Source organism: Gopherus flavomarginatus, chromosome 14 (genome assembly GCF_025201925.1).
Source record: "Gopherus flavomarginatus isolate rGopFla2 chromosome 14, rGopFla2.mat.asm, whole genome shotgun sequence".
Classification (NCBI taxonomy): Eukaryota; Metazoa; Chordata; order Testudines; family Testudinidae; genus Gopherus; species Gopherus flavomarginatus.
Genome location: NC_066630.1, coordinates 42,907,674 through 42,926,051, shown reverse-complemented (window position 1 = coordinate 42,926,051; position 18,378 = coordinate 42,907,674). Strand labels below are relative to the sequence as shown.

General features: G+C 43.6%; 1 protein-coding gene across 1 annotated transcript in view; it reads left to right on the top strand.

Annotated features, from left to right (window-relative positions):
• GLG1 (golgi glycoprotein 1) overlaps positions 1-18,378 on the top strand; it is a 191,291-nt gene that overhangs the window by 104,756 nt on the left and 68,157 nt on the right. The window contains exons 2-4 of the mRNA XM_050922334.1: positions 2,079-2,111; positions 2,874-2,960; positions 9,326-9,541. Of these exons, the coding sequence (XP_050778291.1) occupies positions 2,079-2,111; positions 2,874-2,960; positions 9,326-9,541 (336 nt within the window). The remainder of the gene's footprint in view (positions 1-2,078; positions 2,112-2,873; positions 2,961-9,325; positions 9,542-18,378) is intronic.

Genomic DNA, 18,378 nt, shown 5'->3' with positions numbered 1-18,378 from the left:
TGAACTGGCTCTTATATCTTTTTTAACAAAGCTGACAGTCCAATCTTCAGGTTATCAAAAAGCTGGGAAATAGTTTTCTTGTAATGATACTGGGAGAGCCATCTAAATTAAATGCTAAACCTTCAAGTGCCACTTGTATTTCTTATTTGGGTTAGAGCTGGAGAGGTAAAAATCTACCCTTTGCCTGTGCACCAAATAAGTGGAAAGTATTTAGAGGTCACAAGTAACTGCTATAAGAAAGGAGTTGGGAAGTTTAGAAGAAACTTCCCATTTTAACTTGAGCTGCTGTCATTCATTCTTGCTCTGAAGCAGTATTGGGTGCATGCATGTCTCCATATTTAAAAAGCTGTTATAGTAAGTTACTGAAACCTCATGGACTACATCCTAACTTTCCATATTTAATTGACATGCAAGAATTACTTGAAAAATTGTTGTTGGCTCGTGACAATTGGAGTTTTTGGAGACTTGTTTCAGAGACCTATGGCTGTGAAAGAGCAAATAGATAATGTGGACGTAAGTATGAGAAGTAGTAGTGTTGGGCTCCAGTGGAGTTATAAAATGTTATCCCTTGATCATGGGGTCATTTTCCTATGGGAGCAGAGATAAGTGGGTGACAGTAGGTGTCATATTCATGCCCTTCCTTTCTCAGTAGACAGGTGACACTGGAATTGGTCTCGCTTAGGAGACCTGCCCAACCTGAATGGGGAAACTCCTAGCCCACTGAAATACTGATAGGGTGCTGACTTGAGGATAGGAGACTTGTGTGTTTTGAGCATCCAGCCCACACTTGCAATTTTTAAAAAAACTTACAGCTTTTAATGGTGTTAAATGAATTGGCACCTGCGATGAGGAAAGGAAACAAATGACAGGTTCATTTTAAGTGAAAGTGGTAAAATGGATCCCAAAATGAGGTCTTGAGGTCTGTGACCTGTTAGAGCTGAGCTGAAGTCTCTGGTACCAAGCACTGCACATCAGATCTACAAAATGATATTGAAGTAGATGCTGATCATGTGCATTCTTTCTGTCTTCACTGCACCATTATGGAAGAAACTTGGCTCTTCGAGAAGTTAATAGTCTTTCTCAGGTGCCAGTGACTGTGGTATCAAGACACTACTCCCATCCACTTCTGTACCTGCCAAACCCTTTTATCTCTCTATATAGAGAGAAAGATAAATGTTGAAATGAGGAGAAGTTGGTCTTGCATCCTGAGCTACTGATTCATCCTGGATAAATGTTTCCCTTTAGCCCAGGTCTCCTGCCGAATATGTTAGAATTAGACTGGTCTGGTCTGTTTGTTAGTAAACTTATCACTTGAATTTCTATGGGGCTTGGGCAGTATTTTCATCTTTATGGATTATGGAATCCAGTATATACACACATTAAATCTAATCCATATGACACCAGAACATCAGAATCTGTTCATTCCTCTTGGTGAAGGAATGAATTCCAACTTTACCTGTTGGTCCAGACTTCTCATCCTTCCAGAGCTGAAATATGGGACACTGCCTGCCAAGTGCAGAACAGTGACACTGAAGTAAGGCAGCCATATCTTCTCTTTCTCTTTGAATTTGGGTGGTTATAGTCCGTCAGCATCTGTCCCATCGGGTCTACTTGTGCTTTTTCAGAAGTGTTCTGCGTTCTTGGCTTTATAACACGTGGGTAACGGAGTACACATCAGGAGAAGCACGTGAGACCTGGCTATGTGGGAGCTACATGAATACTGCTCTTACTGTGCAACTTAAAAACTGTAACGTGAAACTGTGCTTGGAAAATTGCTGAACAGTATCACGTCTCACTAAAACTGGGACAATTATGCGGTGGTGTTTTCTTTGTCAGTGAAGTCTTAATGGCATTTATGCAGCAGCATTCTTGTTATGTAGCTTTTAAAGCTTCCTAATTACTGGCTTTTGTGAAATAACTTTCATGGTAAGAAGAAATCTTAAAATGTTTTGAAAATGCAAATTTGTATCCTTAATTTTTTGCAGTATTTTGAAGATTTAACATCCTCAACCTTTCACATACGTTAACCAGTTCATGTTAGATCTGGACTAAAACGCCTTTCTTTCTTTTTCTTTCAGCCGGACAATGAAATCTCTTCAGACTGCAACCATGTAAGTATCAGTTGATTTTCTTTGCTCTCTGGCTAGCTACAGCATTTGAAACATACTTCCTGTAGCAACCTCTGACTATTTTGAAGAGACAGAAAACAACACTTTCCACAAGCTGTAATATTTTCTGTGCCAATATGGGTTGGGCTGACGCTCAGCAAGAGACCATGGAGCCAGTTTCTGTACCACTACACACCATGTCATTTAGACTTTCTAAGTTCAGATTTGCAGTAGGAAGGTGCTGGCCATTTAACTCTAAATCTTCACCTGTGGATCACTTGGGTTTAGCTAGGAGTGTCCAAAATTTCCAGAGTTCTCAGTGTGACCTCATCTTTCATGGAGGTTGCAGCTCCCAGTACGCAATGTTTGGTCTTCTCTGGAGGTGAGTTCCTTGGCTCAAAATGGTAGTATAGTATAGACGCAATAAATCGACCGCTGAGTGCTCTCCCGTTGACTCCAGTACACCACTAGAACAAGAAGCGCAAGCGGAGTTGACAGGAGAGCGTTAGCTGTCGACTTAATGCAGTGAAGACACCATGGTAAGTAGATCTAAGTACATCGATGTCAGCTACGCTATTCACTTAGCTGAAGTTGTGTATCTTAGAGCAACCCTGCACAGTAGTGTAGACAAGCCCTAAATGTATGTGAAGGAGATTGCCTCAGTTTCTGTTTTAGTCTGAAGCCAAAAAAATCTGTTTGTCATCTGTAGGTGTAAAACTTCCAACCCTTCCTATACAAAATAATGTATTCTCTCTTTTTATTTAGCTGTTGTGGAACTACAAATTGAACCTGACTACAGACCTGAAGTTTGAATCCGTGGCCAGAGAGGTCTGTAAGTCCACCATAGCAGAGGTGAGGGTGAAGAAAGGGGATGGCTTCACCTGTTTGTTATATTAGTAGGTTCTTCTTTCCCCTCTGCCACCAAAGCAAAAGCACTTCAAATCCATCTAAAGAACACGTAGAGCTTGTCCAGATTGGGAAAATGAGTGGTATGCTAAAATGATAGCTAATTGGTAATTAACGCATTTAAACACTGCTTAGAACCTAATATAGACAAAGATGTTAAAAAATGTGTTAGCTGAACCAGTCTAGACAAGCCCTGTCTACAGGTAGATTGACCTAACAATAGACCATGTCCCATCTTCAACATTTGGAGAGAGGGAAAGAGGAGGGGAGGGGAGCGGAGGGGGGAGGCTGGGTTCCTGGGGATATTATTTGATACTTGCAAAAATGTCTAACTTGAGTTATAGTAAGTGGTTGGATAGGAGGAATGATAAGAACAGAATAAAGAGAAACAATAAACTAAGAACTCCTCAGTTCCTGCTTGACCTGTCACAAATCCACAGGGACTGGTCTATGGTCCAGTCCCTTGGAAGTGGTCTCTCTTAGTGTACTGCACCCCAGAGACCCACACAGTTCCATAGAGGCAGGCCCATGGCCTCCGAGACTCTGAAATTGGGCCTTCCACAATCCCTTTCTCTCTCCATGGCTCCCTGCAAAAATCCAGCCAAAACAGTCTCCTGTGGGAGGCTTGTACTGTGCCCCTTCAGGGCACAACGTTCTCAGAATTTGCAGCGACAAAAGCAACATTTTCAGAACAAGGGAACAGTTTATTAGTCATCAAGCATACAGAATCTGAAAGTCCTTAGAGTAGTACAGAGAGACAAAAGGTTAAGACATGGTCCATGCTGACCCAGCTTGTGTAATCAGCCAGCCAAGCTGTTATGGAATCCATTTCTCTGTCTGCTTTTCAGTCCCCAAGGAAAACATCTGTCTCCCACTGTGCCCAAAGGCCAGCCCTTGTCCCAGCCACCTGACAGCTTGCCCCTTTTTTCTCTACCTGGGGCCTTTGCTCCGCTTTCCTGTCTAAAAGTGGGGGACATCTACTACTTCTTGGTCATTGGCTGCTAACTATAACTGTCCTGTCCATTGGGGATCCCGTTGTTTTTCTGAGTTATCTTGTTTAATGACCCATTCATTCCGCCATAGACAGCTAAATGAGAAACACCTCAGGTCTGCCAACAAGAGCAGATCTACCCTTTGCACGCCCTGGATAGGAATGCAGAATACATTGGGAAAGTGAGGCACACACAGGAATTCTAAAAATATTAAAGATTCCTACTTTGTCACACCTTCCACCGGGTGTTTTGTGTAGATTGGATTCTTTCATTCTTTACTGAGTACTAACAGCCACTCCATAGTTAAGGTTGCAACTGAGTTTCCATTACAAACCTCATTTTCCATGTTCCCTTCCCCAATAAAATCCATGTGTCATATTGGCATCAAAATTAATTAGCTAGGTCTGGGATCAAGGTAGACTTTTTCTTTTAAATTTGAAGTGGTTCAAACAACGGGTTCCTGAACGACGAATTCTTCTAGTTTTAGCTTGCCCTAGGAGTTAGTCATCTAGTTTGGCACTCTGCTGTGTTTGGAAGTTTATAGCTACAAAATGGAAGCAACACCACAAATATCTCTACAAGCTGACACTTTGCAGTCAGAGTTAAGCCAAATGCTTTCTATTTTCAACTCTTTGGTTTCTGTAATAGAGCTGCTGCAGAATTTTTACAACCCAAGCATGTTTGAGAATGCTCCCTTATCAAAGCACAGTTAATTTCCATTTTTATATGGCTGTCTAGCATTCTTTTAAACATTACACTATAAATCTTAGATAAAAGCTCCTAAATGCAGTGGAGAAAGACACAGAATTTTAATGGTACATTAACTGCCATAGTCTTCCTCTTACATAATTTTGTGGTGAATAATGATACAAACAGGTGGCATCCTGGTTTTATAAAATTCCAGTTTGATTTTAATATCAATCATACATGCTACAACTCTTACTGATATTTAATAGCAAAGTAGATGCATGAAACAATCTTGGTTTTGCATTGGATAATGTAGATTATCAACTTGAAATTTTGCAAACTGACTAATAAAAAGGGGGAGCTTAGAATTAAAGTGATACCATACCTTCCTATTGGGGGAACATGACTTCAAATTTTTATTTAATACATTACATACCAATTTGAATTGTCCTGTTTGGTTCTAGACCACTTTGGCTACATTTTGATTTTAATATATTGTGATTTTTCTCAAAAGCACTTGAGGGAATTAGGCAACCAATTTCCATTGGAAGTCACCAGGAGTTAGGCACCCTAAAAGTTTACTATTAAAATGCAACAAAAAGTCCTGTGGCACCTTGTAGACTAACAGATGTATTGGAGCATGAGCTTTCCTGGGTGAATACCCACTTTGTCAGATGTATGTCTATTAAAATGGTTAATGCTAATGTGAAATGGTAGACTCATAGACTTTAAGGTCAGAAGGGACCATTTTGATCATCTAGTCTGACCTCCTGCGCAATGCAGGCCACAGAATCTCACCCACGCACTCCTGTAACAAACCCCTAACGTATGTCTGAGTTATTGAAGTCCGCAAATTGTGGTTTGAAGACCTCAAGCTGCAGAGAATCCTCCAGCAAGTGACCCGTGCCCCATGATGCAGAGGAAGGCTAAAAACCTCCAAGGCCTCTGCCAATTTGCCCTGGAGGAAAATTCCCGACTCCAAATATGGCAATCAGTTAAACCCTGAGCATGTGGGCAAGACTCACTAGCCAGCCCCCAGGAAAGAATTCTCTGTAGTAACTCAGATCTCACCCCATCTAACATCCCATCAAAGACCACTGGGCATACTTACCTGCTGATAATCAAAGATCGGTTGCCAAATTAATTGCTAAAATTAGGCTATCCCATCATACCATCCCCTCCATAAGCTTATCAAGCTTAGTCTTAAAGCTAGATATGTCTTTGCTCTCACTACTCCCCTTGGAAGGCTGTTCCAGAATTTCACTCCTCTAATGGTTAGAAACCTTCTTCTAATTTCAAGTCTAAACTTCCTAGTGTCCAGTTTATATCCATTTGTTCTTGTGTCCACACTGGTACTAAGCTTAAATAATTCCTCTCTCTCGCTGATATTTATCCCTCTGATATATTTATAAAGACCAATCATATCCCCCCTTCTTTTGGTTAGGCTAAACAAGCCAAGCTCTTTGAGTCTCCTTTCATAAGACAGGTTTTCCATTCCTCAGATCATCCTAGTAGCCCGTCTCTGAACCTGTTCTAGTTTGAATTCATCCTCCTTAAACATGAGAGACCAGAACTGCACACAGTATTAGAGGTTTCTATCCATATACAGATCAGATCTCGGCGGTCTGTAGCACACCCCAAGCACTGTCTCAGGGGAGACTCTAGTAGCTTTCTTTCCCAGTGTGATTTTTGCCCAGACAGTCTATCTTCTTCACTCCATCACTTCTTATTTCTTTACAGTTAACCTCATCATAGATATACAGTGCTGCTCCACCACCGTTGCCTTTATTTCTGTCTTTCCTAAATAGCACATAGCCTTCAATACCTGTACACCAGTCATGACTAGTATTCCACCATGTTTCTGTTATCCCTATAATATCCGGTTTCACTTCCTGCACCGGTAGCTCTAGTTCCTCCATTTTGTTACCTAGGCTCCTCGCATTAGTGTACAAACATCTTAATTTTTGCTGTTTGGCTTCATGACATTTACCCGATTAGGCAACAGACATTCTACCACCAGTATCACCTATTAGACTGGTATCTACACTACCCTTCCTCCTTACGTCCATTCTCCTGCCCACGGCTGCATCCTCTCTTAGTTTGTTTTCTTCCCTCTCAATGTTAAATTCTGGCATGGAGATTACATAGACATCTCCCAACCATTTCCCCCAAATTCCTAGATTAAAGCTCTCTTAATCAGTTGTGCCAGCCTCCATCCTAGAAGTCTATTTTCCTCCTTACTCAGGTGAAGTCCATCCCGAGAGAACAGTCCTCTGTCCTTGGATGCTTCCCAGTGGCCGTACATCCCAAAGCCCTCCTTATAGCACCACTGCCTGAGCCATCTGTTGATCCCCATAATCTTGTCACACCTTTGTTGCCCTTCTCTAGAAACAGGCAGAATCCCACTGAAGATCACCTGAGCCTCGATTTCCTTAAGCGTTTTCCCCAGTCTGGCATAGTCTCCCTTGATACGTTCCAGCGAGAATCTAGCCGTATCATTTGTTCCCACATGAAGGACAGTCAGCGGATTCTTTCCCACTCCCGTTAGGATCCTTTTCAGCCTCAGGTCCACATCCCGTATCTTAGCACCCGGCAGACAGCACACCCTTCTGTTCTCTGGATCAGCTCTAGTTACAGAACTGTCTATTCTTCTCAGTAAGGAGTCCCCAATCACGTAGACCTGCCTTTTCCTGGTGACAGTGTGATTCTCTGGTCTATCCCCTGTTCCCTCTGGCTGCAAGTCCTCTTGATTCCTATTCACCCTTGCAATCCTCCGCAACCCATCCCGTATCCTCCTGGGGCTCATATTTCGTGTTGTCTCCATTGACTCTTCCCCTCTTCCTATAAGACTAGCTGCTCTTCTCTTCTTCCTTGCCCTCTCACCTTCAGCGACCACCTGCTGTGCCCCTTCTTCATTTTCCAACTCTGCAAACCTGTTCCTGAGCTCTATTTCTCCTTCACTGGCCCGTTTTTTCCTCTGCTGGTTCTCTTAGTCACGTGCTTCCACTTTCCTCACCCAGCAGTCTCCCCTCAGAGCTCTTTGGTCCTGTTTCCATCTGCAAGTCTGAGCTTATCCCTTCAGCCTCCTCATGTCTTGGCTCCATCATCCGCTCGAACCCCCTTCTACACTCTACCAGAGTTTCCACCTGCATCTCCAGTCCTCGGATCTTTTCTTCCATCAGCTCTATCAGGCGGCACTTCATGCAGACGAAACTCTTTTCAGGTACCCCCTCCAGGATCATGTACATGCCGCAGCTTCCACATCCAGTCATCCTCATTGTGCTGCCTCTGTATCAGTCAGAGCCTTCCCACCTAAATCCTGTTAGTCCAGGAAACACAAACCAAAACAAACCCGCAACAGGCACCAGAACACCGGCAGACCACCACCCACTCCCTTCACTAGGCTGTCAGTTCCTCTGCCTAGGTCTCTAAATCTCCCCCACAAACTCCCCCTGTAAACTCCTCTGTTTACAGCTCTGTTTGATAATATTATGATTTGTATAAGCATTTGGCCAGGAGTTTAACCCACGATAACGGTTGGCTTCCTGTAGAGCCAAAAATGGGGTTTCTTTAGAAGTGGCCAGAAGCAGCAAGCTAGTACTTGCTGTGTTCTCTGAACAGTTGACTGAGCTAGATCCCATCTTTGAAACTGAATTATTTGCACTTAACTCAAAAGAAATTATGCATTTTGTCTTGCCTTTAGTGATCTCACCCAACAACTCTTATAACTGTAATTTCTCTAGGGGTAATATAAGTTAAAATGTTGAAATTACACTGTATTTTTAATGTTAGATTATTTGATAAAACCATTGTCCTTACAAATGAGGTTTTCAAATGGCCACATGCTATAGTTAGCTGGTATGTTTAGAGAATAATTGATTGATAGATTATCAGGCCAAAAGGAGTCATTGTGATCGTCTAGATTGACCTTCTACATAACACAGTCCAGAGAACTTCCCCGAATTAATTCCTGTTTGACCTGGAGAATATTTTACGTCTAGCTTCAACTACCAGCCATTTGTTACTGTTTATACCTCCAGCTGCTAGATGGAAGAGCTCTAACCATTAGAGGAGTGAAGTTCTGGAACAGCCTTCCAAGGGGAGTAGTGGGGGCAAAAGACATATCTGGCTTCAAGACTAAGCTTGATAAGTTTATGGAGAGGATGGTATGATGGGATAGCCTAATTTGGGCAATTAATTGATCTTTGATTATTAGCAGGTAAATATGCCCAGTGGTCTGTGATGGGATGGCTTTTTTAAACTCCTTGGGTACATCTACACAGAATTTTGGAGTGAGAGTGAGCCTGCCAGCCCAGGTTGACAGATTTTTGCTAGCGCTCTAAGTATAGCTGTATAGACAGTATTCTGAATTTGTGATTTGGACTCTGAAGTCCACCTCCCGCTCTAGTGTTCCAGCCTGAGCCGCAGCCTTAGAATGCTGTGTACACAGTTATTTAGTGCTAGCGTGAGCCCCACTAGCCTGGTCTGTTGCCTTGGGCTGGGAGTCTCACTACTGCTTGGCCCAAACTGGTGTGTAGACATAGCTTTTATCACACCGTTTGTACACCTGCTGATCTAAAAATGTCTAACTGCTCCTACTAAATAATTGAACACAACTCTTTCTCGGAACAGATCAAAGAATGTGCAGATGAGTTAGCTGGGAAAGGCTACTTGGTGTCCTGTTTGGTGGACCATAGAGGTAACATCACTGAATACCAGTGTCACCAGTATATCACCAAAATGACAGCCATCATCTTCAGTGATTACCGTCTGATCTGTGGCTTCATGGATGATTGCAAGAATGATATTAATGTCCTCAAATGTGGCAGCATTCGACCTGGAGAAAAGGTACCCACAGAGCAGGTGGATGGGAAGTGGGTTCATAAAGATGATACTTGAGGAAACTGAATGCTATTGTGGGACTTATATGTACACCAGACTTAATTATAATGACTGAAAACCAGAAAAAGAGGCACAAACTACCATAGAAGGTGATGTCTCTGCTTGCAGTGATTACCTCTTTAACAAGTTGTCTCAATTATTGTTAATGCTTGAAGTACTTTACTGACATGCTAGGAAATATGCTGTTGTACTTGCTCCCAGCTCAGCTGCGATCGATTTGTCTCCACTCCCACCAGACCTCCGACACAGTTTAAAATAGTAAACAAATTATGTCTTTGGTCACGCTTATGTGACTTTTGCTTTATATGGTGACTCTTACAGTCAGGATTAACTAGACCTGTCTCTAGTCTGTTCCTTGATGCACACTGTCAAATCTGATCTAGGAAAGTCTTTAGTGTAGGGGAGTCTGCTCATGTGGCCTGCCTGACCCATCCCTCCTTTCTCAGGGGGTTTAAATTTGATACAAGACAAAGCAGAACTCAGATCTTGCTGTGCAGATGTCTTCATGGGCCTTCGTTTGTGTTTTTTTGCAGCATACCATTTGCTGCAAGAAGAAAGAGAAGGTTTGGTAGAAGAGTTCTTTGGAACCTCTGGTGTATTTAAGTGACATTCACTAATAGTGTACTGTTTTTGTGAATTAAGAAGTCCATTTGTCCTTTCACCCTCCATTGGTTAATTTCTGGGCTGTTAAAATAGACTGTGTTGTCCCTGTTAATGCCCTCTTCATTCCATTATGATAGAAGAGCCGCACTCAATTTGAGTGTTTTAATGTTTGTTCCTGATCGGTTGGTCAGCCCTAATCACATCTGCCAGCTCTTGCAGCAACCCATCTGACTGTACAGCATCACATTTCACTGGAAGTGTAGGGCAGTAGCCAGTTTAGACAAGCTATATCCACTTCAATGCTGATTGTTCATTAATGAACCATTTAAAGACACCAAAGAAGTTTGTGGTAGGATAATTGGAGGAAATAGGATGGATTTCTGGGTACTACCTCCACATTTCTATTTCTGTGGAGCTTATGTAATCAACATTATGGTACTGTTTGTATCAGTGAACTGTTGCTGTATGGGTAAGTTGATGAAAAGGGATAAAGTTAAACTTGACTAAACTTTGTACAGTGCTTTGAAATACAAAGTCCTTAACTTTAATTACATTGCTACAGGTTGAATCAACCACTGGTGGAATAGTGAAAAGGTGCTGTCCTAGAAAATAGAACAATTTCTTGGTGGAGATGCGGATGCAGTGCTTTGCTGCTCCAATGAGACCTTCACTGGCATGAGCGGATCCTTTACTGTGCAGCTTCTTAAATTGCAATGCAAGTGCGGACAGGAAGGTTGTATAACTGAACAGCAGAAAGTGCAAGGAGGTAGTGCTTAGACCACCTCATTCTGTGGCTGTTCCTAGTCTAGGCAAATGAGTGAAACTGGCAGGCCCCTAGAGCTTTGGATTGGTAATTGTCTTGAGTACTTTTCAGCAACCTTGATTTCTCCGTAAAATCAAACCTCTGTTTTTGTCCTTTTAAACTGGAAGGTCTTTGGGACAGAGACTTAAATCACAAGTATGGTATTGGTCCCCTATACTGAGTTGGCACTTAACTGTGGTTTGTCCAAATTAAAATATTTATAGAACCAGTGAAAGAATCTAGCTGAGAGGGAGAATAATAAGAGTGCTGAATCATAGAATATCAGGGTTGGAAGGGACTTTAGAAGGTCATTTAGTCCAACCCCCTGCTCAAAGCAAGACCAATCCCCAACTAAATCATCGCAGCCAGGGCTTTGTCAAGCCTGACCTTGAAAACCTCTAAGGAAGGAGATTCTACCACCTCCCTAGGTAACCCATTCCAGTGCTTCACAACCCTTCTTGTGAAATAGTTTTTCCTAATATCCAACCTAAACCTCCCCCACTGCAACTTGAGACCATTACTCCTTGTTCTGTCATCAGGTACCACTGAGAACAATCTAGATCCATCCTCTTTGGAACCCCCTTTCAGGTAGTGGAAAACAGCTATCAAATCCACCCCTCATTCTTCTCTTCTGCAGACTAAACAATCCCAGTTCCCTCAGCTTCTCCTCATAAGTCATGTGCTCCAGCCCCTAATCATTTCTGTTGCCCTCCGCTGGACCCTTTCCAATTTTTCCACATCCTTCTTATAGTGTGAGGCCCAAAACTGGACACACTACTCCAGATGAGGCCTCACCAATGTCGAATAGAGGGGAATGATCATGTCCCTCAATCTGCAGGCAATACCCCTACTTATACAGCCTAAAAGGCCGTTTGCCTTCTTGGCAACAAGGACACACTGTCAACTCATATCCAGCTTCTTGTCCGCTGTAACCCCTAGGTCCTTTTCTGCAGAACTGCTGCCTAGCCATTTAGTCCCTAGTCTGTAGCAGTGCATGGGATTCTTCCGTCCTAAGTGCAGGACTCTGCACTGTCCTTGTTGAACCTCATCAGGTTTCTTTTGATCCAGTCCTGTAATTTGTCTAGGTCCCTCTGTATCCTATCCTTACCCTCCAGCATATCTACCACTCTCCCAGTTTAGTGTCATCTGCAAACTTGCTGAGAGTGCAGTCCACGCCATCCTCCAGATCATTAATGAAGATATTGAACGAAACTGGCCCCAGGACCGACCCTTGGGGTACTCCACTTGATACCGTCTGCCAACCAGGTATGGAGCCATTGATCACTGCCCGTTGAGCCCGACGATCTAGCCAGCTTTCTATCCACCTTATAGTCCATTCATCCAGCCCATACTATTTTAACTTGCTGGCAAGAATACTGTGGGAGACTGTATCAAAAGCTTTGCTAAAGTCAAGGAATAAACATCCACTGCTTTCCCCTCATCCACAGACCCAGTTATCTTGTCACAGAAACCAATTAGGTTAATCTGGCAAGACTTGCCCTTGATGAATCCATGCTGACTGTTCCTGATCACTTTCCTCTCCTCTAAGTGCTTCAGAATTGATTCCTTGAGGACCTGCTCCATGATTTTTCCAGGCACTGAGGTGAGGCTGACTGGCCTGTAGTTTCCCGGATCCTCCTCCTTCCCTTTTCTAAAGACGGGCGCTACATTAGCCTTTTTCCAGTCATCCGGGACCTCCCCCAATCGCCATGCGTTTTCAAAGATAATGGCCGATGGCTCTGCAATCACATTCTCCAATTCCTTTAGCACCCATGAATGCAGCGCATCCAGCCCTATGGATTTATGCTCATCCAGCTTTTCTAAATAGTCCCAGACCACTTCTTTTTCCACAGAGGACTGGTCACCTCCTCCCCACACTGTGCTGCCCAGTGCAGCAGTCTGGGAACTGACCTTGTTTGTGAAGACAGAGGCAAAAAAAGCACTGAGTACATTAGCTTTTTCCACATCCTCTGTCACTAGGTTGCCTCCCTCATTCAGTAACGGGCCCACACTTTCCTTGACTTTCTTCTTGTTGCTAACATACCTGAAGAAACTCTTCTTGTTATTCCTAACATCTCTTGCTAGCTGCAACTCTAAGTGTGATTTGGCCTTCCTGATTTCACTCCTGCATGCCTGAGCAATATTTTTATACTCCTCCCTAGTCTGCTTCTTGTAAGCTTCTTTTTTGTGTTTAAGATCAGCAGGGATTTCACTGTTAAACCAAGCTGGTTGCCTGCTGTATTTACTATTCTCTTTGTTCCTACAACCTCAATAAAGGTTCTTTAAAAAACAGCCAGCTCTTCTGGACTTCTTTTCCCCTCAAGTTATCCTCCCAGGGGATCCCGCTCATCAGTTCCCTGATATCTAGGGCATATCTCATGCTTGAGGTAATCACCTAGGATTTCGCACCTAGCTGTGAAACCCATTGGCGAAGTGTGTCTGGTCCTGCTCTAGTAGCTGGTAATACATAAATCGCCTCTGCTGCCAGGTAATCTGGTAACTCAAGTGGCAGAAGTGTGCTATGTTCATAAAGGTCCTGACCTTGCTGATAAACTTCGGGGAGGTCAGTCTGATTCCACATAATGGAATTTGTTTTTACGTGTCCTCCTTTCAGTAAGACAGTAAATTTCATATAAAAATACATGAAAGGAACATTAAGGTTACAAAATCAAGAGTTTAGGAAACACCAGAATTCAGGCTGCCTCTGTAATCTTAACTCGCCCCGCTTGTGCATGTGCATTATGATAGACTTGAGTTACATCATCACATGGTTTTTTCCCACAACATCTGCTTTCATTCAGTGCACAGATGAACAGTGCTCTGGGAACAAATCGGGTTCTGTAGCGGTTAAGTCTGTAGGATTCATGCTTCGTCTGTTGCCAAAGTTGAAAGATACCATGAACGAGCCAGGTTTGTAGAAGAGGAAAGATGGTCTTGTGCTTAAAGCAGTCAAAAGCTACCTTGGAGAACAGGATTCTAACTTTGCCTCTACTAGAGTTCTTATGTGATGTTGGCCAAAGCAAGTCACTAAACCAAATTTTTCATAGGTGGCCACTCATTTTCTGGGTGCATAACCTGAAACATGTTGGGACCTGATTTCCAGAAGTGTGCTAAGCACGCATAACAAGATGTGTCATATGTCTTTTTTTTCTTTTGTCAGCTGCCTATCTGCCATGACACTTGCAGCAACAAACAGCTGTTGTCCTACTGTGAAAACTGCTTTCAGTGGTACATGAGGAGTATTCCTCCTTCCTGCATTGTTTAGTCTCTCCGCAGATTCTTGTTCACACTTTACCTCATAATGCACAGGCTTCTATGAGTTGCCCATTTAAGCTCTTGTCTCTCTTCACCCGACCATGTCTCAGTGAATTGATGTAACTATGGGTTTAATACACAGCCTCTGTACACCCATGGTGTGAGACTGGACAGCTATCTATCTCTCACTTTTATGGAGGTGAACACCCTGGGACCACCAGGCCCCTTCATATTGGGCTACTGCCAAATAAAATATTTACTCATTCATAACTTCATTATAAGTCACTGGGATAAACTGGCTTCCCCTTTTTTCATTTGAGTTGCATTAGAGTAGAACTTCTAGGGCTAAGCCCACATCTACACTATGGGCACCACAGCAGCTCAGCTCAGGCACTGCAGCTGTGCCACCGCGTAGCGTCACAGCATAGACAAGAGGGTCTCACAACACATTTTTTGGTGGTGGCTGCACTGACACTTTCCCTTAAATACTTAATTAACTTTAGGAAAAACAAATATGCACATAGACATGTCCAAATCATTGTAATTTATTCATGTAGAGGTTTTTTGCAGACTCGATAATAAAAATAATGCTGTGAAAAGTGATATCTGTGTGTTAATGTCACTTTTCACAGCACACTTAGTAGCTACCTGGGAGGCTGTGAAAATAAGTGATATTCACAAACGTACAGATATCACCTTTCTCAGCCCCCCCAGCTAGCTAGTAAGTCTGCTGTGAGAAGTGACACTTGCATGTTGGTTAATATCACTTCTCTCAGCAAGTCCCGGGACCCATTAAGCTCCAGATGGGGAGGTCAGAAGGGGAGGCAGTGGGGGCCAACGGGAATGGGGGAAGGCAGCAGGAGCCAGGGGCAGTGGAGGTGGGTAGTGAGTCCCGCTGCTGCATGGCTAGAACAAGGGGTTGGTGGCTGGGGTAGGGGGATCAGTGCCCACAGCCAGACCTGGGGCGATGCATTGGAACCCTCTGCCACACAGCTAGAGCTGTGGGTCAGCGTTCAGGGCCAGTGCCTGCTGCCACGCAGCCAAAGCCTGGAGCTGGGTTCTGGAGCTCAGGGCTGCATGGCCAGAGGCGAGGGTCAGCACTGTCGCCGTGCAGCAACTGGAGCCTGTGCTTGCTGCTGCGCTGCTAGGGCCAGGGGTCAGCACCCAGGGCTAGTTCCTGCCACCACTTGGCTGAAGCGCAAGACTAGAGTTGAGGATCAGCGCTTGCTGCCGTGTGGCTGGGTTATTGGCACTAGGGCCTGGGGCATCGTGGCTGGAGCTGGGGGTTGGTGCCCAAAGCCCTACAGCTGAGACCAGGGGACTAGTGCCTGGGGTCAGTGCCTCCAGTTGTATGGCCAGGGCCCGGGACTGGAGCCAAGGGCCAGCACCTGGTGCCACATGGCCGGAATCAGGGTCTGGAGGCCAGGGCCAGGGAGTCTGCACTCCTCACCCAACTGCCAGAGCCCAAGGCTGTGTGGCCAGGCTCCTGAAGTTCCGCTGCTGGAGCCCACCGCCCAAACCTCTTCCGCCCCCACCAAGGTACATTGAGAACCATCTTGCTCTTGTAGTGCTGTGCCCCGCCTGTGTCCAGAGGTGGTGCAGGGTGGCGCATGTAGGAGCAAAGGGAAGGGCGGGAGAGGGGCCGATGGTCCCCATGCCCCCGCCCATCAGCACTCAGGAAGCTGCCATAGCTGCATGAAAAGTCCCGGCCACAACTGAGCAACACTGACACAGACCCTTCCTATAGTGATGGAAGGGTTTTTTCAGTCTCTAGTTAATTCACGTCTCTGAGCAGGTAGTTAGGTCAACAGCAGCATTCTTCTGCTCATCTAGCTGCATATACACTGAGGGTTAGGTTGGCTTAACTGCAGCTCCCAGACTTAAGAATTTGTCATGTAATGACAGCAGTGTAGCTCGTCGCTCTAAATTTTTAAGTGTAGACCAGGCTGAAGACTCTCTTCCAGCCCTTGTCTCACCTTTCCTTTTCTGTAAACTGTCTCCTCTGGTTTATCCCTTTATTTGTGCTCTAGTCCATTTTATTCCATCTCATCATTTCTTCTGCCTTGTTGCTTGTTTTGCCCTCTGTCTGCTGGGTTGTACCTCCTGCTGTTCTGTTCCTTGTGTGAGCAACAGAGTGCAATGTATGTTTCCTGATTTCAGACTTCATTTTGCTGCATGTATCAGAAAGGAGCGTATGTGGAAAGCAGTAAAAGTGCCGTTGTATATTACAGCTGCATGCTTGGCCCATTTTCTGCTGACAGTGAGCATACTTATGTCTCCTTTCCTCTCACCTGGATGTTGTGCTGTGTCATGAGTTTGGTTCCCTGGTGTTTAATCCCTGCTTTGTTTTATACAATAGAAGTTTAATGTGATACTCTTTTCACTGAGAATTGTGGTGACAGTTGAACCATTCTCCTTCAGATCTGTCAGCATAAGCCAGCCATTTCTCTGACCGGTTTAGTTTAACTAAATGTGTGTGATTCAACCTGTTTAGTTTAAACTGGTGCAAATTTGTATCTAGACAAAGCCTCTTTCTGAGCTGGCTTAGGTACTGTTTTCTTCCCATGGGTATTAAAACTGACAGCAGTTTAAAAAAAATCGCATTTCTCTCAGGGTAGTTTACCTGCTAGTGTTATAGGTAACATTTAAGATGACTGTAAGAGTTTAGAGGAATATAATATTTCTTTTTTTTTTCTGTTTTTCAATTAGCTTTGGGCAAGGTCAGTATCACTGTTGCGTCAGTCTTTAACACAGCTACAGAGTAGAGAAAAACAAAGTTAAATAGGAAAATATGATAGTTAAAAAGAAATGAGTGAAGGGTTGCATAGTTCCTTGCGCTACCTTTAACTTTTGTATTTTGAACTGACTAGACTTCAAATAGACAGCATCTCTTTAATTTTGGTTTCCACTATTGGCTACTTAAAGCTGCTAAAGTGGGACTTGTAGTAGACCCACTGGGAAATGGTTGGTTTTCTATAGATTAGTTATTTTGGTTCAATCGGGTCATTTATCTGGCTTCCTGTGCTAGCCATTGACTACTTGCACAGCACTCGGCTTGAACTGCAAAGACACTGGTCAGTTTGACTTTCTGCCTTTCCTACACAAGCACAATGCAGGTGTTTCTGCTCCAGCTGGCTAGAGGGGGTTACTGGACAGCACTAGGAAGCACCTAGTCCCTGTGTTATCTCAGAACAAGTATTTGCTGCCCCTACCCCATTGGCGCAGCTTCCCGTCTTTACTTTATCTGTTTTCTCCCAATCTCTACACTGCATCCTCCACTCCTTGGTTTTCTTTTGTCTCCTTTTCATTCCTAGCTCACCCCAGTGCTTCTGCAACTAGAGCAACAGGAATTTTATGCACAAGTCAAATTTTACTCTTTAGTACCACCCAGTGTTCCCCACCCCCTCGGGGTTTTTTGAAAATGAGAGGGAGACGTAATCACCAACAGGAATTGCACATAAAGGTTGAATTTGCATAGGTCACATTTTATAGAAATCTGTTTTAGGAATGCTTTAGAGCTTTAAAACTATCCTTTCGTCTGTCTGGGGGAAAAAACGTGTCTTGGGCATCAAATCCAACCAAGATGGCCTTAAAAAGAGGGAAAAATTAAAACTGATATACATTGTGAAACAGTTCTAAAAATTACCTTAAATGCCATATTTTAAATTTTTTCAATGCATTCCATAGATTGAAATGCTCTGTTCCTCCTGGGGAAAGATGATTAGCCCCCTTTTTTCGATGAACTAAAGTTTCCATTTCTAACTTGGCAGGATTTCAAGATATTGGACTATAAATCTGTCTGTGCTGGAATGAATTACCTATCTGTTTTTCAGACCTGTGCAACATTAGGTGAAATTCCCAATTTGTGGGTAGTGGGAGAGAAGAGGCATGTTTTTCTAGCATGTTGATATTTTTTTAAAATGGCTGGAAGCTGTTGTGTATGCTTTAGAATTTTGGAAATACTTCTGGCAAAGATGCATTAGCAAACAGAGTGCTGGTGTAGGTGTGTGATAAATGCAATTTATCACATGGCTCTGCACTGCAGCTAGAGCTAATGAGTAATGCAGTCATTCTGAACTCATGCCAGTTATTTTTGTCACCTTTCTGTGTGCTTCTGTCAAAT